General features: G+C 37.5%; 1 protein-coding gene across 1 annotated transcript in view; it reads right to left on the bottom strand.

Moving 5' to 3' along the window:
- LOC140242521 (exportin-4-like) overlaps positions 1 to 19,744 on the bottom strand; it is a 90,901-nt gene extending 71,157 nt beyond the window's left edge. The window contains exons 1-9 of the mRNA XM_072322257.1: positions 19,642 to 19,744; positions 15,978 to 16,083; positions 14,607 to 14,748; positions 13,866 to 14,007; positions 11,875 to 11,991; positions 7,643 to 7,799; positions 4,445 to 4,557; positions 3,283 to 3,440; positions 2,179 to 2,353 (exon numbers count right to left, since the gene is read on the bottom strand). Coding sequence (XP_072178358.1) covers positions 2,179 to 2,353; positions 3,283 to 3,440; positions 4,445 to 4,557; positions 7,643 to 7,799; positions 11,875 to 11,991; positions 13,866 to 14,007; positions 14,607 to 14,748; positions 15,978 to 16,083; positions 19,642 to 19,689 — 1,158 coding nt within the window. The 5' untranslated portion in view covers positions 19,690 to 19,744. The remainder of the gene's footprint in view (positions 1 to 2,178; positions 2,354 to 3,282; positions 3,441 to 4,444; positions 4,558 to 7,642; positions 7,800 to 11,874; positions 11,992 to 13,865; positions 14,008 to 14,606; positions 14,749 to 15,977; positions 16,084 to 19,641) is intronic.
- Positions 19,745 to 25,045: the final 5,301 nt, after the last annotated feature.

Raw genomic sequence — 25,045 nt, 5'->3', positions numbered from 1 at the left:
TCCTCCAAGCCCATCACTAGCAAACAAGCCCCGGCCCTTCCAGGAAAAGAGTATCCTCTATAATCCCCCTTGATAGACATAATGACAACAAATACGACTATACACTATGCACCTTGGACTAATATGATGCAGTCACCAGAGCGATCGCGATGCCTGCCTACATTGTACAGTAGCTCCCAGTATCATGTCACAAAATATCCAGGCTCTTCTCTTTCATTCCAGGATTAATGACTGAATTAATTAAGAAATGTACAACTGTATGCATTCCCGCAATAAACTGCCGTCTTGGGAAAATATTGGTAATACCACCAGCAAAACTGCTCTTGTGGGACTTCATCTTTATTGTCATGAATCAATTATAAACAGGTACGAACATGTCAGAAAGAAAAGTATTTAATCAAAACAAAACCATGGGAGATACAAGTCAGAGAGATGAAAACATAATTATGTACTATATGACATACCGCAGTGAGACAACTGTTGCAAAATAGGGCACATGGGGGCGCTCTTGCAATATTGGATGTCTTTCAGTTGAGACGGTTGTTCACACAGCAGCCTCAAATGTTTGTAGTGTGAAAGACTAACAAATTACCACAAAACAATGGGTGACTACTATTTGATATCATAAAGATTTGGTATGAGTGTATCACTCGCCACCACTTGCACAATACATTTGAAACACATTATTGTCCCATGGCATAAAGGTGAAGTGCCATGATAGCCATGTAGCCTGATAGTGATACCTGCATAAATTTGTCTTTTTAAAAAACTGTGGTGTCTCTCCGGTGTCATTTGTGAATTGCAGGCTCTAAGTCCATCGAGAAAGATTTTGCACAATATGCAGAAGGCAGACATTGTACATGTACATACTGTACATATGTGCGCAGCTGCCTAAAGCCAGCTCACAAGAAGAAGAAGAGAAAAATAATAATTCCACTAGTTTAAAGAAGATAAAAGTGTGCAACAATGTATGTACTACACATAACGGATAATATTGTACACAGGGAATACATACCATGATATGTAGTGGTTGGACATGTAATGGCATGCTGGCAACCCAATTTGTCATCATGAAAGTTTTGTCTGTTGTGCATCTATTGGCAACATATTGCCAGGCTACAGTTGCTGGGTTGATTTGTAGAGCTACAGGTTGTAGGTTATACACACTGTAGGAGGTTTCATTAGATCTCCAGCAAATACTACATGTACAATTGTACCTCCAGCACAAGTACGCTGTTGTATATGAGATGCATACTTCCGGTTGGAAACAAATATGTAAAAGAATAAGACTGTAATTAATCCCTCATCGAATTATAAGATTGAGGGACAGTACTAGTGAAATGATGCATTACAAAAAAAAAAAGAAGCTTTAACTGGCATTATGGGCAATCACACAAAAATCATGAGAACGCAAGTGATCCTTGTTGCATCCATACACATGCTGAATTTACAGGATTCGTCAGAGAACCACATTACAGAAGCAACAACAAAGCGATCCAGCGACTTCTACCACACATACTGATATATAGAACAATACGATGTATGCTGGGTGAGAAAATATGAAGAGCATGGTATACATAGATATACCTGTACTTATTTAAAACAAAACATAAACGCATACACACACACACACAACACACACACACAATTACACACAGAGACAATCAAATAAATATAAACAAACTGGATGAGACAAACCATGGACCTTGCGCATAACTTTTTGAAGTCTTGTATTGCGGCTGGAGGAACTCACCTTAATACACTTCAGTTTTATCCATGGCTGTTTGCTGAACACAGTAAGCGACCACAGATATTGATGTATGATTTCTATAGCGCCTGAGCGCATGCAAACGCTTTCAATGTAAGTTGATAGCATGCACATTTCAAATGGTTGCTGTTTGAGTAGCAATACTTAAATGACGCAGAGGTCTGGCTCCATTAGTCATAATTGTGTGCATAAGGCAACTATGGAATGCTTAACCCACGAGGCGAAGTATAAAGCTAAATTTCATAGTTACCATACCCACGTATGAGTAAACATGAGTACGTAATCAAAGCCACATAAACAACAAAAGAAGGCAGACATTAAAAAAAAAAATGTGCAGACTCAGACACACTGTCACAAACAATCATCAGAGTATACATACAATCAAAACTTGAATTTGGTTGACAACTTACCGCCTCCTCCAGAGCAGCCTGGCGACCACAGAGGCAGGTGAAAGTTGTGAGAGTCGTGACGAAGGAGCTGAGCAGGGCGCTGGGCAGTCCGGCCAGGAGCTCGATGGGAAACTTGGTAATGAGGTGGTTGATGATGTTGGCGAAGCCCAGCGCCTCGTGATCTTGGACCTCCGAACTGGGGGGTCAAACATCCAGGAGATGAAAATGGTGTCATATGGCATTAGCATAAAGGCTTTGGTTTGAAGGTATTAAACACATTGTGATTTTGACACGCTGCTGCAAATCCAATAGTACACGTATGATTTGTACAATGTAATTCATGTACATGTACATTGTACATATGTGTATATGGCCACAGACTCAAAGTCCCCCAAAAGTAGGCCAAAATTAATTTCCACTTTTCTACATAGTACCCATTTACACACCTGGGACAAGAGGAACATGGCGTGTAAAAACTTTTTGTCAAAAGACCTTATATATACTTGACAGGATTCGAACTCGTGACCTCCAATTAAAAGTCAGAAGTCTTATCCACTGTGCCACAGTGTTATTACTCAAGGATACACTCAAGACGAACAATTCCCTTTACATACTGAATTGATTCTATTACCACATGAGGCTTAAAAAAAATAAAAAACATTGTTCACACAAACAAAGAACATACAAATAATAGTGGAGGAATCACAAAGAACATACAATAGAGCTTGTTAATAGTGATTAAAAAAAAATGACATGGATTTGAATTATAAATAAACATCATCAACCTTTCAAACACAGTATACAAAGGGTACAAGAAAGGAAAAGAAGGAAATTTCCACTTTAACTTTCATAAATTATACTGATTCTTACGAGTTTTTCATGCATTTTTTAAAATAAATAATCTTGCATTGATTAAAAGACTTATTACACTCAACTGAATTTTTGACAATTTATTCCACTGGGATGAACCATTATAAAAACTGGAAGATTGTGACACTGAAATACGATTCAATGGAGGATGGATATTTGGGGAATTTCTAGTATTGTAATTATAGACTGAACAGTTCAAAATAAAATACTCATTAAATACTTCAGGCTAAAAAAAAAAAGTGTTACATGATTTACCTGTTGAGGCACTGCAGAAGGGAGCGTACGAAGTGAGTCAGGTACTCGCTCTTAGCCTTGTCATTGGCAAACACTGGCCCATCGAGGGTGGCTAGCTGGGAAAGGCACTGCATGGCATGATGGCAGAGGTCAGGGTTCAATCTGGTTCGGGAATGGATCTGTGCACACAAGCAAACAACGAAAAACAAAATATGATGGGGATCAGGAGTAACTGTACAGTAAAAGCTGCAATTTTCGTAAGGGTTTCTTTTTGTTTGTTTGTTGGGTTTTTTTTTTGCGAATTTCGCAATGGCTGTGAATTAATTAGTAACACAAAAATATCACCACCCAACACACTAGTGGATTGAACAGACAGGCATTAGTGTACTCACAATAGTCTCTGTGTCAAATCGCAAAAACAAAATCTTGTGATAAAGTCTGTGACCTACTATAATTCACTAACAAAATATCTGTATACAAGAATAAGTTTTTACAGTAGATAGGATAGATAACAAAGGCAATCACTTCAGGACCTAAGTGGTAGCGAGTGGACTTCTTCCTGCCAAGTGTATTTCTGGTCCATTCAAAGTTACAGGTGTTCATTTGTTAAAATGTCACAGATATCTTGAAAAATGGGCTGATGGCAGTTTTAATGAATGATAAGTCATTTGATGAGATGTATACCAATATTTCATTTATGGCGACATGCAAATACCCACATACCTCTTTTTTTTTTTTTTATGGCTGGTTTATTCTGAGAGATGAATGGAAAAACCCTCAGATGTTCACATAAAATGAAAGGACTTCCTACATCCTCACACATTTAATAGGCAAAGATAGATTTATGCAAGTTCAAATCAAAAGACTGATTTTGATTTAAGTTATTTTTTTTTCTGTCAAAACTTTTGCATTTTCTAAAACATCCTAGAGCCCTCTTTGCTCAGGCCATAACTTTGTCACTATGAAAAGAGCTTCAAACTGCAAATCTGTCTGGCCACTTTTATGAGGCTAACAGGATCCCCATCTGCAACAAAAGCTTTCAAACAGATTCTGTTGGCTACCTTGAAACAGTACATTTGTAACATGCTGACATACACTGTGAACTTCATGTACAGTTGTACAATACATCATAGAGGTATTACACACGTGCACCTCCTTGTGAGCATCGAGAGCTCAAGGATACCTTAAAGAACAGGTCAAGGAGGCCATGCTCCAGAAGCGGGTCCCTCCACTTGGAATCGGGCTTCAGAGGGGGCGTGTCCACGGGCTGGAAGGATCCTACTCTCCGTCTCGCTGGTAAGGAGGGATTTAGTCAAGGAGTGTCATTGGTGTAGATGTGGGAAAAAATAGTTTTGATTATTTAGCACTTACTGAATGGTATCTGTCATAAGTATGCAATACTGCCATCTATAATAAAATGATTATTGCATCTCTTGTTTTAAGAGTGTTTTTGTCTTTGTTTTGTTTGTTTGTTTGTTTGTTTTTACTATGCACATCTTATTTCGAGTCCTACCCAATAGCATTAATGACTGGACCATATAACAAAAACAATAATGTAGCTTCCAAGTAGCACACTAAATCTGTTACAATTAGGCATTCAGTCATTTATTTTACTGTCAACAACTTCAACAGATTGCTGTTGTTTGTGTAAGGCTAACTGTACTGTGCTATCCATTCGTATTTCATGAAAAAATAGTTGCCACTTCTGTACTAGATTCTAGAAATGGTGTGGACCAAATTTGTTGACATGCAAAGTGTTGATCTCACACTTGGTGAAAATTGAGGCGCACTATTCAACTCGGCTTTGCCTCATTGAACAGAGGGCCTTTATCTTTCACCCTTTGCAAATCTTGTCCATGGCACTCACGGCCATTCACAATTTGTACGATGGTGGCTGATGAGATCCATGGAAAAAAAAAAAAAAATCCTGCCACTGTCATGAGACCTATAAGCAAGTACCATCACTCTATTAAACATAAACCGCTTGCTGAATAGTTCTATTTCTCCTGTCTGCGCAAAATGCTGTGAATGGTAAATCCTCTCAGTCATATTTAAAAAATCCCCTTTTTTAAAAGTATGTTGTATTTTTATGTTCATTCTATTTTTCAGTTGTTGTTCTTTTTTAACCTTTATATTTACACAATACCAAAAATGTCAGGTCGCAAGTAGGGCCATGCAGCTCAAACTTTTCACCCCAGAAAAAAATGCTAAATAGGTCCTTCAAGATAAAATGACACAATCTCATTTTTTTTTCCTTCCTTTCACGTTATGTGAAAATCTAAACATGGGCGACATTACATATCCCTATGATGGAGACTGCTTTCCACAGATGCTCATGGGCTGCAAAAATTAGAGGACTTGACGATATTCGAACTACTATACTTTTCTCTCATGTTTGTCCAATTAGGTAAAAAATTATGGATGGCCTCGTATTCCGATAGCCTTGTCTCCATTCAGAATGACATTCCTGAGTTGATGTCTCCTTGCAGTGTGACACTGAATACTACACAGCAGAAGGTGACTAATTAGAGCATTAACACCCACTTATACTCAAGGTTGATATTTGCAGAGAGAGAGAGAGAGAGAATAGATGTAGCCTACCTCAAAAAAAAAAAAAATAATAATAATAATAAAATCATAAAATGTTACAAGACAGAGGGAGAGTTAACAGCTACTGCAAGAGAAAAGCGTTTTCTCTTTCTTTTGATGTTTCTTATCTTCTGTTTGCTTTATAAAGCTCATTCACTAATGAACCACTAGAGATCTCATTAAAATCATTGCCAAACACTTCAATCTATACTTTGTCTGCCTCTCTCTGGAGCAAAAAAGAAAAAGAAAAAAAGTACATTGCAGTTCATCTGTCCCCATCAAAAACTCATGAGCATCCTCACTTGCCACATCAGTCTAGTTAACCCACTTATTACATCCCCATACCACTCGAGGGCGATTCCGCTACGCTCCTCAAAAAATGACAAAGCGCGGCATACCATGGTTTGATTGCTACCAGCAGACCTCCCAACCTCTGTGACCAAGAAATAGGGATGATTTGGCTCAAAAGTAGGAAAGAATGAGCAGTTCTCGCAGGAGTGTGTTGTAAAATTATCAAGAAAAATTGGGACACTGGAATTCAGAATGGCTGGGAGGTCTGTTTCAAATCTTCTCCATTGTATCTTGAGCATATCCGAAGCACGAAGGATCAAAATTTTATTGTATAGGTTGCTTGTGGGCCAGTTCTCTATAGCATACATACGTTTCAAGCTCCTAATATCATGTTCTCATTGGTGTTGCAGAATAATGCCAAGATGTACATGTAGGAATGAAACAACATGTACATATATGCAGCACATCCACTTTGGTTTGACAATGGCATCTGACTGAAGAAATGTAATTATGTACCCCAATTAATACCCCAAATCAAATGATATCGTAGCAGGAGCCCGGCATTATTAAACGAATCACAGTCGCTCCGCTCGTAGCAACGTTGTAGCGAGGCCTTGATAAGTGTATGAATATTGCAATACAATCACTTTAATCGCAAAAGCAGCGAATGGCGTCCACGTGGAAAAATGGCAAGACCGTGATCATTATAGCACCATTTCCTTCCGTATAGGTTGACCATCACAAAGAAACCATATATGGTAATTGCCCCCGCAAACAAAAAATGGAAAACAAGGGCAATTCTGTCACGCTATGTGAATTTTTCACAGATCGCCATGGTCATCTTCCTGGTATGATGGGGGTATTATGGAGGAAGTGCATGCCACAGGTCAACCGAAGGTGGATTACAGTACTCTGGAGGTGGTGGGATAAAGCTTTACAAGAGGCAATTGTGAGCTATAATGATGCTTTTTAGGGTATCATAAAAACTAAGCTTTGTAACATACTTTTATGGGGGGAGCTGGAGTATTCCTAAACATGCATGGCTAACGTTTCTATCAAGTAATTCTTCTGTGTTTGAAAAAAAAAAAAAGAAAACAAAAATGGAAATAAATGAAAACAAAACTGAAATCAATGAGACACATACGGCCTTAGAAGTCTAAGGTTTAGAAGACTTAGAAGTCTAAGAAGTTGTCAGGTTTTGAAAGATCACCAAGATATAACCTGTTCCCTCCCCTCCCCCCCCCCCTCCCTACCCACAAAAAAAAAAAGAAAAGAGACAGCACTGACTATAAAAACAGAGCAGTGTTTTTTAGAAGCACTAAAAAGTTTTCCAACAGCCATAGCCTTATCCTTACAATGTACCTTTACCAAATCTACTGGTTAATGGTTTTCTTAGTATGAATATCCCCAGTCTATGAATTATAAATTGAGATCACAGAAACAATGCCACTTTTGTTTTTTCTTCTTTTTTTTTTTTCAAGTGTGCACAGTGCAAGGATATGTCTGATGAGCATGAACTCCCAGCTGAGGACCTGTTCACATATATTTAGAAAGCGGCTGAAGACACTGCCTCGGGCGCCGCTCAAGGGTCCCTCTGTGGACATGAGCTGTTGCATGATTTGTAGGGCGAACAAGAACACCTTCTTCAAGTCGTGGGCCTGCAAAACAAGAAGAAATAAATCCACAATCAGCAAAGTGCATCAAAGCAAACTGAAAGACGGTGGAACACAGCTGGATACCTGAGTGCACTGCACATTGTATGCACTGCCCTTGTCATCATTGCATTTCATTAACTCCTTCCCTGTTATATCCCCATTAACTTTGTACATTATCCTCTAGTACATGTATATTCTTGAAGCCAGTGGATAAATCTTTGTGTGTGAGAGTCATTCAGAATACTCATCAATAGACCATAGATACATGACTGGGAGAAAAAAATCACTTACATGTAAGATCTTATACAGACAAGATATAACCCCACAGTGTATCTTTTTCTTTTTTTAATTCTTCTATTCCATATTTCTTCTTTGTATGACTGTCTTAGAGCATACTGTTTAGATGAAATGGCATATGATTATTGCCAAGACTGACCAAAATAGAAAGAAAGATCTTGAGTAATATTTTCTCCCAATTAGTATGACTAATTGGGGGAAGTATGGACAATTATGATATAGAATCACTTTCGTGAGGTTTTTCCTAGACAAGAAATGACCGAACACCTACACTGTACAGTGTACCCTTCTTTCTTTCTTTCTTTCTTTCCTTTATATTATTTCTTCAATGCCTCAGGAAATAGAGTATAGATGGAATGGCATATAATTGGCAAGACTGACAAAAATAGAAAGAAAGATCTTCAGTAATCATTTCTCCCACTTAGTACGACTAATTGGGAGAGGTGTGGGTGTTCTTTCAGATGTCCAGTCAAGGCTTCCACGGCCAAATAAAAACAAGGACTATAAAATTGACAGGAAATATTACAGAATAGCTGTGTCAAGCTCTGCTCCATGACTGACAACGAACGTGACTGAAAATGACATATCTGCTTTGGGGTTTTTTTTAACAGAATTTTAAAGCGAAAACTCCAAATACTTCCCCCTAAATCCTAAAACACTAAAATCTATCAAATTTAAAAATAAGAAGATAACAAAGATACAGATGCTTCCACATGTACATGAATATTAGATTGCAATGACTCTTCTTCACAACACACAAAGGTACAGCATACATTTAATACATGTCTTCAATACTGAATGGCTTTTTGTAGTAATTTTCTTTTTATCTCCAATAACTGAGAGTAATTTGGCTAAATTTGCCTTCTGGGAGGAAGGACGTGGTAGAAAAATGGAAGGGGGAGGTAAAGAGATAACAGAAAACTAATATAACAAATCCCCCATGACCATATATTTGCTGATTGAACAGAGATGAATCTTAATGCCCCTGTTCCAAATGGGAAATGTCACATGGCAAAATGAAATGGAGAATTACCATTTTAACCAGAAGGAACATAAAGGAATTATACATGACAGAATATATAATGATCACAAATAAAGATTGAAATCCACGAGTAATACCCCTGTGGGTGTGATTGGGGAGGAATTATGTTTCAAATTTATGTGAATTTTGTAGTTATGAGGGCATCATGTGAACAGTAGTTTCTTTTCTGAAGAAGAATACTGTCATCACATGAGCGAGTACAAAGTTCTGTACATGGAGAAATCCATCACAGAATTTTGCCAGAAAGTGTAGGCAAGGGTTGAAAAGATGTGCAAACTAGTATATTTCACATCGAGAACACTTGCACGGAAAGGTGAATCTATATTCACAGCTAACTAAAAGTTCTTTGTAACATGACAGAAATTCCCCATCCCCCTCCCCCCTCCCCCCACCCCCCCCCCCCAAAAAAAAGGGTTATGTTGAGGTTTATCCTACAGGGTGGTAGTGAGGCAGCCTCAAATCAGTACTTAGTAACAGTATGCAAATGGTTTTGGAACTTCACTCCAGTTATGAAGAAAAGGATTACCATAAATAATTTACAATGCCGAAAAGAAAATGTACTGCCACTGATTTGTAATATAACTTGTCAAGCAGTGGCATTCTATAGGTCAAAGTCACTGCACAATGGTCTCAGAAAATACAAAAATATCAAATTAGTTTTATTTGATGGAAATCTAAGAGTTTTTCATTTTCTTTTTCTCTTTTATGACATGACAAGAACTGCAACCCAAGCTTAAAAACACAGACATTGCTGAGACAGTGCATAAGGCCACGTTGGGACAACTTGGAAGTACAATCAAACCCATTATAGTGTAGTATCTGTACATGTACATCCGAGAGAGAATGAGTGACCAAGAAGAACAGGTTTGTACAGGCAGACATTGTTTGCATACCATAATGGGTTAATTAGCACTGTGTTAGAAAGTGGGCGGCTGTTAGACACAGGTGGTAGCTACAGCTGTGCAGAGATGTCTATGACTATCATCAAATTGACCATTTAAGGTTTTTGCTGATCTACGCCTCTTTTGATAATACTTCACTAAACTGTTCTGAGGTTCTCATACATGTGTATTTCTGACTTATGCTTCACAGTATGATCACTTCTAAAGCTTTACTTTACAAATATAACAAATGATACCATGTAACGTGTAACTATGTAACCATATAATGTAACATTACATCGTACATACAATGTACCATGTACCACGGTAGGCATCATGGTCAACTACAATGTATGCGAAAGTATGACCAATGCCTGTCTCAAGACCTTTCCCCAACCAACGTTGCACACTGGCACTGGTCCAACGGTCCAGGACCTGTAAATACAGTGTATCACTGTTGGACCAGTAACTTTTTCAGGAATGGACCAGTAGAGAATGGAAAAACAGCGTTACTGGGTACCTACTGGTCCAACAGACAGGTCGCACCAGTAGGAAAAATGGGTTAGTGTGCAGCCCTGCTGTAACACAGCTCATGGTCAAGAACCATACAAACCATTTCAGAGCACTATTCTGTGCACTTTGCTAGCAATCGGTAATGAGTCATCTTTCAGTTGGCCAGCCCCCTCCCCCTCCCCCCCCCCCAAAAAAAAAAAAGAAGTAAAGGTTTATAGTCAGTCTAGGCAGTATAATCTAAATTACAGACAAGTTTATAATCCCTAGCATCAATCTTCATAGATCTTACAAACAACGAGTGGGCTTATCTATTAATAATACAATCTTGCATAATACTGAATTTGTCCTCCCATTGTACTTTATAGTGGCAAATCTTTGGAGCGTACATTTGTAGCCAGGGGTGCAGTTTGTTCTTTGTTTTCCAGCATACAAACAAAAGAAGCACAGCCAGACAATAGCCTTCCCAACTTCTGCCCATGACAGATGAGTGAAAACATAATAATAATAATAGAAAATAAACAAATAAGTACGGAGTTTTTTCCTATGGTCTGAAAATCAAAGCTATCAATGGCACAGGTACACGTATGCCAGCATCTGTTTCTGTTTTTTGAAGTCCCTCTGTTTACATTACTTCCCTCATACACATTTACCTGTTTTTCTTGATTGATTAGTTGTTTATTGAGGCCTTTCTGCACTTTCTTTTGAAAACAACAACTATTCCTTAAAAGAGATAGAGAGTAGGGGAGAGGGAGACTGGCTTTTTGTGTTGTTCATAGTTTCTTTTGTTAAGGTGCTCATTTTTTCCCTCTTTTGTTTCCTCTTTTTTTTTTTCCTTTCTACCAAGCTTAACGGGATCGTATAGTTTTGGTTGAGACCTAATTTCAGAATTCTAACATTTTTTGGTGAGATAATGAGATATCTCTTATGAAATATGAAAGTGCATGTAATTCTATGAGGAATTAAACATCTATTTGATGAAAATTGATTTTGAAATGGCTAAGATATCCAAAAAAGAGTGATTCTAATAAAGTGTGGGACCCACACTTTATTACGACCACTTTGTTTTACTTTGTTTTTGGATGTTTCAGTCATTCCAAACCCGATTTTCATCAAATAAACTTTGAATTCCTCTTTAAATGGTATGCTCTGTACTATATCATAAGTGTTTTCTTGGTATCTTGCAAAAAGCTTAAAGCCCAATTCTCATCTCCAACAATACTGTACCATTCCTTTAACTGTTACAATCAGTAAATACAGTGTATATGACTTGTAGTCACTCAACAACCCACTGCATTGTGCAAAAAGAACAACATCAACAAAAGAATGCATAAAAATACGGCCTTACCTCAAATATGCGCTTGCATTGAATATGGAATTCCCAGCTGAGACCGATGTCACTTGTGCGAGTGGATCCCGAGTATTCATTCAGCAGGGCAGTCAGCATAGAGCAGGCTATAGTTTGCTGTACATGGGAAGAAGGCAAACAATGAGTTGAGAGCAAACAACTGGAAATGTGAAATACAGTGCTCTGTTGCTTTGTGTGATGTCACAGCCTTTTGACTGTCAGGAAATTTGGGGGAAAAAAGCAAAGGTTTCAGGAAACAGTAACAATGACCATTACAGCATGCCATTTTGCATGTTGACCTGTATTCTTCCTTGCATTGCACCATATCAACTCCAGATTCTTTATTTTTGTTGGTGTCCATCCCCTCGTCAATTTAGATGATATGGTCTTGAAAAATGTTCCTGTAAAGAATGCATCACACTTGTCACTATTAAAACTGATATACCTGAAAAAACTAACAGAAAAGCCCTTTCCTTTTTCAGCAGTTTTGCTGATATATTCTACTAGAAGAATACCTATTTAAATTCATTTCCTCTTTACTATCCTAGCTATCAGTAAAGCTCTTTCTCCAAAACTCTTTCTTGAAAACTATACCTCACAAGCTACTACAGTATTCATCGCATAATCGGGCATCTGATAATCGGGAACCTCGCTTAAATGACATACGCTTCCCAGAAACATTTCCAATGCATGTTATTTTCACTGGATAATCGGGCGGGGACCTCTGATAAATGGGACAATTTTTCTTCAAGCAATCTTTGATTTTGTTGATATTTTACACAAAAAATCTACCAAAATACCACAACAATATTTCAAAGATTCCCTATCAGTTGTCGTTTACATCGAACTTACAAAGCAAGCTTCGGACTGGTGTGTTTTGACCTCCGTCCATCCAGTACACGTACCTCATGCATAGCCACAAAAGCACCGTGTATAAGAATCCATGCCATTGCGAAACACATGCTTTCGCGAACATTCTTCTCCCCTACATGAAATAAGCAAAGCCATGTGCAGGGAGAGCTACAATAGAGGGTCGCGCCGAGGGGTAGCGTGGTTGTGTATTCATGTACATGTACAGTACGTCAGTATGCATGTGTGTGTGTGTGCACTACATGTACATGTCGTATGCCGTTAGTGTATGGTGAGTGCTCATCGCGAAATCGGGCACCCCGCTTAAAGGGGCCGTGTTTGCTACTCCCAACCTGTCCCGATTATGCGATGAATACTGTACCACCTCAAACCTCCTCCTGAAAATCACTCCTTTTTTACCTTTTTTGTCTGTCTGGAATGCACTGGAATATCTCAAGTATCTTTATCTTTTCTGAAGTAATAGAAGGGAAATGCACAGCAGTCTTCTCCCGTGCTTTTACATTACTGTACATCAACAAAGTACACCATAGCAAATCTGACATGCTATCTGATCCGATATTACAAGTACTCCTATTCTCTTGTACTGACCACAAAACATGTGCAAAATATACCTGATGTTATCATGTGGCGGTGAGTTAGTTCAGTCTGTTGTAGCGCATCTACCGCATGATCCAAAGGACCCCAGTTAGATTCCCAGGTCCCACTGAGCAATATTGTGTGTAATCATACCATCCCCTCTAGTAAGAGGTAAAACACTCTGTCCCTCTGATAGGACATAAAATGGAGGTCCCGTGTGTGACAGAGTCACAACTCATGCACATTAAAGATCCCGCTTCAGAATCACAAAGAGCAGTGAGGTGGCCCCACCTTACATCCAGCTGGACCCTATCTATGGAAGACCAGCTAGTGCAGCTGGAATATGGGCTATCCAGCCATCTTCTCATCAGATGGAAATGAAATAAACAATCATAGACAGTATATGCTACGAGATAATAACCATTGCAGGCTACATGTGTCGTCAATATTCTATTGCTCTTTAAGGTGACACAACAGTACCACTCTGGGATCTTCCGACAGAAAAATGGGGGGGGGGGGGGTTGTGAGACGAGGGCTAGACTTACCATGGTGGGGTCGCCGCTGGCGATGAGTTGTGATATATCGGAGAAGAGGCCCTCCCTCCCCGCCTCCTTGCTCTCCACCGTCCCTCGCTTGAAGATGACGGCCACAGCTTGCAGGATCTGCTCTCGCACGTAACTTGGCAGTCTGCTCAAAACACACATGCATGTAATAAAACAAATAACTTTTAACAATAGTCCTGGGGCCAGTTTACTCCATATCCCATGATGCCAGTGGCAAATCGTAATAAGCAATGGTAGAGTAAGTCAACATTGGGAAATGATGTAGAATGTTCACAGCTTCACTTTTTGACAAAAAAAAAAGAAAGAAAGAGAGAAAGACTTTTATAAGTATATACATTTTCCACAGGTCTGCTGTATACATTTCTCTTTTAACCAAAACAGGAGGTAGGCCTAATTGTCAGAAATCGGTCAAATACCAATGCCCTCGACTCATATATTTCAACAAGGGTGAAATCTGAAATGATGTATATTGGCAAATTGCTAATAACAAATATGTAGTAGTCCATTGCACTTATACTCCACGCCAACTAACAAATCATAATCAGTAGTGGTAGTAAAATACATACAGTATCATACACTACTTCAGTCATGCGTGCAGCTACATCGTATGTGTATAGACACTTTCACTAAAGGAAACAAAAATCACCAAAAAAAATTCAAACTAAATATAATAATAATCATTATGCATGAATATTAAATACAAATGACTGTTTAAATGCTTACCCTGGTTTGTGAGTGACAAACTTAAGCAGGAAACTCCGGACACTGTCCACCTGCGAGTGGTCAAGCAGTGCCCAGTCCCTGATCACTGCTTCCTTCACGGTAGATGCTGCCTGGAATAGGATGTAGTCTACATTGCTGTGTTCTAAACAGGATGAAGGCACAGAAATGAGACATAAAAGAGAGAAGCAAGTGTTGTTAGAGGATCATGACAACACTGTTCATCATCCAAACACATACACTTCAAATTTAGCAATTGAAAAGAAAAAATCAAACATCTCATACTGAGGATGGGACCATTCACTCTTTTGTTGTTGTTGTTGTTGGTGGTGGTGCTCTTGCTGCTGTAATCATTAACTTGCTTCAAATTCATAAATTTCTTCCGTCAAGATGCTTTCATTGCATCTGATTGACAAATTGCCCTACATCGACGTAAATAAGCACTGAATTGATCAGTGTTTTTTAGTAGTAGCCATGATAAAAAATCATGGGCGTACATACTCGAGCAGGATTCGAACCCACGACCTCCTGATCACCGGACAGGCGTCATCTTCACTAGACCACCGAGCTTTCGCCCGACAGCAAGTGTTGGTTCTAATCCTTATAGCATGCAGCGGGTACTGTGTATTTATTCAAATTCATAAATTTCTTCTGTCAAGATGCTTTCATTGTAACTGATTGACAAATTGCCCTGCATCGACGTAAATAAGCCATGAATAAACACTGATCAATTCAGTGCTTACATGTATTTACGTCGATGCACGGCAATTTGTCAATCAGTTGCAATTAACTTGCTTATTCTCAAACAGTATTACAGCATGACTGACCTAGCCCCTACGGCATGGATTCAATTTGTGTACAGACAAACTCATGAAGCAATGATGCAAAATACAGTTGAAACATACGTGTAAGTCTCCATCTCAGTACAGATTAGTATGTACATGCAGCCATAGGCCTACCTACACAACTTGGATCAAAAACACAAACAATAGACAGCCACACCAATAAATCTTCCATGTGCATTTACAAGTTCTATCAACACTCACCAAGTGATGACTGCTTATATTCAAACACACACTACAAAGCAAACAATAGCCTTGTTACACGTACAGTACGAGTACATTTAAGCCATGGCTTTGGTATGTTTGTTTGTTTCTTTAATATACCTATTGTTATTTGGCAATGCATAATAACAAATTCCTATTTTCTACCTCCTCCCTTTGAAGACACTGTGGATCTATACATTGTAGGTCTATTTTCATAAAATTTGAAGTTTGGTTTGTTTTTGTTACTGGTTGTTTTAAATCTAACTGGATGTTGTTCATGTCCACAGTGTTCATGTATGTGAAAGGCCTTTACCCGTGCTGTACATACCGAGGATAAACTGGCATGCCTGCAATGGGTTGGAGGCCCGTCTGAAGGCTAGGATGGTATGCTCTGCCGCTTGTCGCTGTTCCTGGTTCACTGTATGAGGAGGGGCCTGGCAATGATATACAGGAATGCATTGATGCATGAATGAATGGGTGTACAGTGTATGGACAAATTAATGAAAGAATGAATACATGTACATACAAGTGTAGCAATGCAACAAGAATATAAATAGATTACAAGATACATTGATAAATGAATGAAAAAAAATATGAATAAACAAAAAAGAAAACAATACATGCATAGATACTGATAAAAATGATAATAATAACAATAGTAATAATAATAATAATAATAATAATATTAATAATAATAATAATGACAAATAAATAACACTTGCAAAACAAAAAGTGTTTCATCGTCACGAAAGAGAAAACCCATAAAACTTCACTTATCTCTCAGCATTGGTATCATGTTTAGGTTGCTGCTATTTGCTTTCACTATCACCAAAGAGAAAACTCATTTGATAACACCTTCACTTCACTCTCTCAGCATTGTTGCCTAATATGTGACCCTGCATCACAAAACCACTAAAAAGTTGCCAGACATGGACTTTAAAATGATGTATAACTCAATTCAAGTGGACTCCCCTAACCTACATCGTATCTAAATACTAGAAAAAAAAAACACACACACACTCTGGAAAAGTGTGAACTGAGAAAAGAGGCTCTGAAGTACAGGTTCAAACGCTTAATCTTTACCAAGCCGTGATAGCCATGCAATGAAAGGAACAAAACACAGGATATAAACCACTGGAGCAACAACAATTAAGGGATCATCAGATTAAGCTGAAATTAAGCATGTTCTAGCAACACATTCTGTCCATGATTAATATCCTTTCAAAAGTTACAAGACTTGAAAGTGAAGAGTGTGTAAAGGATTTCAAGAAATGAAAAGGGGACTCTGAGACAAACCTGATCATTCTATTCTCCCCCAAAAAGGGTTGTAGAAAAACTGCTGAAAACACACTTTGCCATTCATGTTATGATCCCAAACTAAAAACAAACAAACAAACAATGTAGAAGAAGATAGCTCTTTCAGAAAATATGAAAAACTCAAGATTGACTCGGTTGACCCATTTTACCTTTTTTGAGTCCTCGAGTAAAATCAAGGGTTGTGACATTTGTTCGTTTTGTGATGCACGGTCACATATCACATAATTTAAGTTGTTGCTATTTGTCTTTCATTCAATACATGGAACCACCCCTTATTACAAATGTACACTGTTGCTTGATAAATCTCCAACAATCCTTCTAGGAGTCTTTATAGGACTTCAAGCTCATCTCTACTTGCTGCGCTACAAACTCATAATTCATGGGGGAATTGAATACAATGGAGCTCCCATGAGAAATAATCTATCTTCTCCTAGAACAGTCACTTCAAGATTTCACTCCAAATGTGTTTATTCAAATTGCAGACATGCAGTTTTGTAAATATCTTCTTTATCCCTTTTCTCATATCTCTCTTTACAGTTATTTACTGCCTACTTTTCTCTGCACAATGAACATCTATTCATAATGGATATTGGTGTATGTATTACAAGCGTTCATGATTATTATTATTATTATTATTATTATTATTATTATTATTATTATTATCATTATTATTATTATTATTATTATTATTATTATCATTATTATTATTATTATGATTATGATTATTATATTATTGTTGTTGTTATTATTATTATTATTATTATTATTATTATTATTATTATTATTATTATTATTATTATTATTACTATCATCATCATCATCATCATCCTAGGAAAGAGTGGTTTTGCCTCATACTACAGCAAGAGGGAACGGCATGAGGTACACACAACATAATCTCAGTGAGACTCCGGTGCGAATCCATTTGACTGCCAAGGCAGAAGTGCTACAGACTGAGCCATTTCACCAGACACCACCCAGATAGCACACAATACGCATAGCAGGTGGTTGCTGCCCATGTTTTAAGCTTGACTGCCTTCTGTACATTTGTGTATACTTCAGGTATAACATCAGGTCAAAACATGAATGGAATACCAGCATACCTGAAAGTGGGACAGTGATGAAACATTACAAAACACATTTGTGTAGCTTAGAAGAAGTCAGGTTACACTACAGTTGAGGATGTACATGTAGTCATTGGACTAATGACTCCCTTCCCTAACGTGTGTTTATGGAACTTGACTCATTACGGGAAAATAATGGGAGTCTTCACGGTTGGCTGTCTACTGTACATACAAAACTGGTGTACTGAACTTGTCCTGTGATGTTAATGAGGTATTATTATATTTCCAATGCTGATTAACTGTTTACAGGTGTAGTGATTTTCTATCATTAGAGTCATATTGATGTGTGATAAAAAGGAAATGCGGATAATGTGTAATTAGCTGCAGACACACTAGCAAAGGATCACAAAGTTTAACTTATAAGATCGCACAGTCTTCGCAATGTTCGTTCATCTGTCCATACTGGCAGCCAAACTTCTTGATCTTTACGTTCTCAAAAAGTTTGGGTCACTGGTGCACTTGCGAGAGAAAGCAGAAAGAGCGCTCCGTCTGACAGCTGGTGAACGTGACATAACAATGCACACACGTACATCACAATGACTGCATGCTTCAGAGGCTGACTGGTAATGGTACACACATGACTGAGCACATGAACTTTAAAGACAGTAGGCCTACCAATGAAAATGTTCACTTCTTCCAAGTTGGAGTGTTATCATGAAGGAAAATGAATGTCTCACTGAATAGATGACATCTGTCAATGAAAGTGGACAAATTAACAGACCAGCCTGCACTTTTGGCACTTTCATAGACAGATCTCATCCATTCAAGTGAGACATCTATTAATATTCCTTTACCCTTTGTGATCACTCTCAAACTTGGAAAAAGTTCACTTCTTTGTCATTGCTGTTTTTAAAAGTTCATGTGCTCAGTTCAGTCATGCATGATGATTGTCAACATAAGTTTACCAACGAAAAGATAAGTTCTTCTCTCCTCACAGTCAACAATGGATTATTTTTTTTTTGATACACACTGTCTGTGTAACGACCCATTCCATTGCCATCTTATTGCACTGCCATTCTGCATTATTACCAACAAGGGCACAAGGGCCAAGTCAAAAGGCCAAGTAAAAAGGGAATGATGATGTTAATCATCATGATCATAAATAAATTTAATTTTAGTTCTAACGTTAAAATTTTTATCTTTTGTTCGATCTCATCGGCTCAAGTTTATCTTCTTAAGTTCTTCTTCTCATCTTTCCTCGACAACTAATGTTAGAAGATCAACAATTTTTTCATCGTAAAATGGCTGCCCATGTAAACAATATTAATATTCCGGAAAAGCACATGCCAGACACTGGTCAGAACCTAACCTAGAGTTTGAGTAGCACCGCACGGAATGAATGCATGCAGGGCCAATGAACATGATGAATGACAATCAATACTAGGCCTAGTGTAAATTTAGTATACAGACAGTGACCGTAAACAGGCGCGCTAGAACACGCAATTCGCGCACGTTCATTCAACGCCGATAACACATCTACCTCCTCGAACAAACTTCATTTGCTGAGATATTAGGACGACACAATTAGCAGAAAAGCCTTGGACTAGATCATACCATGATGATGTTGGAGGCCTCTTCAAGCTGTCTCAAAAAGTCCCCCATACTTCACATACACACCGTGGGATGATTTCTGTCTCCGGTCGATGTAAATTCTCTGCCGCAAAAGCATTCACGTATGCATGACCTTTGCAATCAACTATGTACTTCCGGTAGAGATTTTGCTGCCGCACGCTCTACTTCAAGTATTACACGCACGGCATGCGTATAATGCGGCCAGGGGGCAATACACACACACCAAGGCAGAGAGGGAGAGAGGGAGAGAGGAGGGCGCGGGGGGGGGGGGGGGGGGGGGGGGGGTTGTTTTTGTTTTGTTTTTTTGTATGTGTATTTAATAATGTATGAATGTATTTGTGTACTAGTATAAGTTAGCAAGTTAGAATGTTTGTATATTAGTTGTACTGCTATCATTGTCGACAAACTTTTATTTTCTTATTCTATCAAGTTTCTCACGCTAGGCCTACGGTGGGAAAGCCTTCGATTGGGTGGTTCAGAAGTAGGCCTAACTTGTCAGTGGCAGGCAGCAGTAACTAGACCAATGTATAGGCCCTATTTGAATAATATTGCGAGTCTGCTCTTTAAAATTAATATTCCATATGGTGTTCACCAATGCTTCATCCAGCAAACATTTCACTTTTATTTCATTCGCCGATGACTCTTCTGTTTCGTTTCCTCTCCTAGATCTCAAAATACTCCTTTAATTGATATTGAATGTCAATAAAAAAAAAAGATCTTCTTCTTCTTTTGAATAACTGAATTCAAGCAAATAATTTATCTTTAAATTTTCAACAGGAAAAAAAAAGTCATCTTATCGTATGTTACTCAGTAATTCTTTAGACAATCTTTCTTGTCAAATTTAATTGTAAATACCCGTTAACCGTGTACATTCCACGAAATTTTGAGGGCTTTTAATATATTGATGAACATTTGAATTAGAACACTCATCTTATTTATTTGAATAAACTGATTTTAAGGATTATTTTTTCAAAGAAACCATACTTGTAATGTTACATTCAATTATGCTTTTATCATTCCGTGGGGAAGGTCATCCAAGCTAGCTCATCCATCCTCTTCTCTTCTCTTCTCTTCTCTTCTCTTCTCTTCTCTTCTCTGTACTTTTCCTATTCGGTACCCTCCGTCCCTTATTCTCATTTTTGTTTTTTTGGTTGTTGTTGTTCTTTTATTTTTTTTTGACTTGTTAATTATATCATTCCATCTCGAATTGTCCTTCTTGGTCAATCGACATTCGAAATAAGTGAAAGTTATTTATTCTATATAATTATGTGTATGTGTTCTGTTCCTTCAGTTGAAGAAAAATATAATTGTTCCAAGCCGTAATGCTTAGAGGTCGTTGTCCGTCAATTAAGCGATTTGCATATTGACGAACGGGCTCCTCCACTTGTATAATTAAAGATTTGTCGTCATGAAACATAATTATGTATTATTTACATGATTATGTACTGTGTATGTCCATGATTTTCATATGTTTATATTGTCATACTTATTTTTGTTCTATACAAGTGGAGAAATAGAACTTGCTGTAAGATTATGATATAGATGATGTTAAGAGAGTTTTAAGATGGATGTATGGCAGGAATTCATGTGCGCCATAAACTTCTCAAATTTCTTAGAACGTAATGTTTTTAGAATAGATGATATTGAACTTAAGAAATAAATGAACATTCATCTGACAGAGAATACTATGTACCTATCAAAAAAAAATAGACTGTGAATATTACAAAATACTTTTATTTGTAATGGCCGTGTAAACTTTGGAACTCTGTAAGTACTGAAATGCAACGAACACGGGAACCTTAAATCAGGCCTATATGCATGCAGAAATTAGCTTAAAACAGTAAAATCTCCTCTGGCACTTCTCTGCCTGGATGACGACAGCACAAATCAATAGATGATTTAAAGTGAATAAAATTGATGGGCACGGTAGTTGAATCGGAGCATACACACAATCTCATTTTCAATTTCTCATTTATACATATATTTCTTTTTTCTCTTCTCTCGCTGCTGCAGGCACCCACATTATTTTTTTGTTTTACTAATGTGCTTGACTTCTTTTTTACTGAAGATCTATACCCCCACAATCATGTGCTTTTCTATAATAATAAGTTCCCCCTCACAATGGTCATAATCTTAATTATCCAATATTAATATGACGCACCCTATAGTAGACTGATTTGAAATCCAGTCGGTATATCATGAAATATTATTTGAAGTATATATACATTTAATTTTCAAATATTTGTGTCTATTCGTTGCTCTCTAGAAGACAATGTTGCAATATTGTGATTTGTGTTGAAAATTAAATGAATTGAAATTAGATTTTATAACACTAGATATTGTATACAATTTAATCTTTACTTGGATGTGAAATAACCCATGAATGAACGGGAAATACACACACACACACAGGTATATATATATATATATATATATATATATATACATATATATATATATATATATATACTCTTTACAAGTACTCCCTTTCAGTGATATAAGTATATTATTCCAGAATCCCTATACATTCTACTAATGATTAAAGATGTTTTAGTTGTGTATATTCATAATCATTTTTGATAGCTAGGGATATGATGTATTGATGAACTGAATTACACTGACATGCATGAATCACCCTTGTCTCATTCACCATGTTCACCCTCAGTCTGTTTCTCTCTCTCTCTCTCTCTATCTCTCTCTCTCTCTCTCTCTCTCTCTCTCTCTCTCTCTCTCTTTCTATTACTTCTTGTCGACATAATAAGCACGATAATCTTAATGTGTGTTGTGATACAGGACTGTAAAAACACTCGTGGAATAACATTCGAGCCGATTGTTTCGAGGACGCAATCACGACGTCGCTTCCGAGGCCTATCAACAGCGGAGATCCGGTCTGTTCGGTTTGTTTTCGTTTTGTTTTTGTTTTATCTGCATGTATGTCCAGTTATATAGTCACCTGTTCACCTGTTCCCTATGAGTGTGTGATAGCTCCATACTAGACTTCACTACAGTATGTCCCCCAACAAAAAGCAAAAAAATACAATCGGATTTCCGCATTCATAACTTTCATTTCATTTCATTTCATTTATTTCCACTTTCATAATTGGTTTACTAAATTTGGACAAAAAACAAACAAACAAACAAATAAGAATGCATGGCATCAAATATGATAGTGGCGGAATCATGAGAAGCACAAAGTAGGCTTATTGAAAATGATCCCTTTAACAAATATCATGATGTAATATGTGTAATCATTTATAATCATTTGTAATTAAATTGAAACAAACATTACTACGGAAGCGATATGATTAAAATTTGGAATATTGAAAGTGCTTTCAATATGATTTAATTGTCTGATTGCTATTTCAGGGTCTAAAAATATAACATTTTACCTATATTCTGCTGAAAAACCCCATTCAGTTTAATTAAGTGGTCACAGAGAAATTTGGATCGTTGCAATTATCATGTCATGGGCAGGATGGGTCTCTTTTTGTTTGTTTGTTGTTGTTTTTTCAAGTTTAGCACTTGGATGCTCTCGGTACTGCATAATATTATGTGTGAACACAATGGACACAACTTGGAGGGAAGGGATTCCTGACATGCATGCTCTACAAAGATCCTCATTTCTGTTAAACCAATGAAGCAGATCGGATTGGGTTTTCTGGAAGATGTGGGTAATAAGTTATAGTTTCATACCCTGAAATTGCATTTTGATTGATTCACTGTTTTTAAAGTTATCGTTGCGGAGGGTCCCGTTCTATTTCTTGTCTTTTTACATATACGGTATAATCATTTACAGGATATTGCAGGCCATGGCTATTCGATCCCGGAAGCTGTTGTCTTTGTTGTAATTGTTATTGATTTACTATGTGTATGAACAATGAGCATATACATTAATACCGATGCCACAAGAGCATTGTTTATCAACCTTTATCTATACTCCCCATGACCCAGTATGACACTAGAGGTCATGGACATGCCATCAACAATTTCACATTGCAGGTTGTTTTCACAATCTCTCTCTTTCTTTCTCCCTTCCTTCATGGGGGGGGGGGGGGGTCAACAATTCGATTAAATTGCTGAATTATAGGGAATATTTTTTTAGTTACTGAATCAGTTATATTAAAATGCATGCGCTGTTCGGATTCAATGGAAGTTGAGATTTCTATTTTATACTCTGCGTTTTAATTATCAGTGATGAAGTTTCCACAGCAACGAACTATTACGCAGATTGAGAACACATATTATTAGAATTTCATGCCGATAATTCATATGTACTGATTGAAATCCCGGTGTATGATGATTAAAGTACAATTATTCCACGGTCCATGGTTATACGTTTCGAATAATGGATATAGGCCAATAAAGGTCATTATTATTGAGATGTCTATGAGAACCGATGAGTGCCTGTTTGTGCACGAGAAGGAAAGAAAGGAGTGGTTGGGTTTGTATTCACTTTGGTATTTGTTATTCTTTCCCTGATGTAGCAAGTCTGCACTGAGTGATAGATTTTTACAATGACAATTCTATATACCGGATAAAGACTGAATAATTATGTAATTCTTTTATCAATCAAGCCTAAAGTGATGATTTGGTCAAATGCTCTGAAGATAAAAGAAAAGAAATGTTTTGTTTTGAAACTTGTGAATCACATCTATGACGGTTTCACGTATAATAGTCCTCGTGTCAGTGACTAAACTTCTCTTTTTTCGGCAATGATTTAGGTACTGACAACACGTTCTAAAACTGTGTAACATGTGTGTGAGCAACGCACCGTTTCACATCTTTTCACTTCTATACCTGCACGTCAATAATCTATTTAGCCACAATAGTTGCTGCTGCATCGCAAAAGCCATGGGGAATTCTCAGATACTGGAGTAGGCTTCCAAATTTGTCAAAGAGCTATACATCTTGTGGAAGCTTGGATAAATTTGAGTAAGACAATTTGTGCAGATTGGATCAAAAAATACAAACAGCAATAATGCGAATGTTGGGGTGAAATGGGACGGAAATTAGTATGGTCATAATATATGATCACTTGCATGTAGGTAATCACAGTTGTCTATATGGGTATCCAGGATTAAGTGCCTCTGTCAAAGGGCCACGGCATCAATTTTGCGTGGAGGTTTTGGAAAATAATCAAAATTTACTCTTTTTGACAAAGAAGGTCCAAAACAATAGGACACTCGATCATCCAAGTGAAAAAGGTTGTGACATAATTATATTCTCGGTCATTAGCAATAGACTGACTGATCGAAAGGCATTATCACTATTTATAAGATTTATGTTCATTACTCATTACAAACATCAAATACCAGTGTTTCATTTCATTTCACTTCATTTCTTTTCTTCCATATCCAAATAAAACACAGTTGCAAAGTAGTATAAT

The sequence above is a fragment of the Diadema setosum genome, chromosome 19 (genome assembly GCF_964275005.1).
Source record: "Diadema setosum chromosome 19, eeDiaSeto1, whole genome shotgun sequence".
Classification (NCBI taxonomy): domain Eukaryota; kingdom Metazoa; phylum Echinodermata; class Echinoidea; order Diadematoida; family Diadematidae; genus Diadema; species Diadema setosum.
Note: the sequence above shows the minus strand (reverse complement) of the source record. Positions and strands in the feature narration are given on the sequence as shown.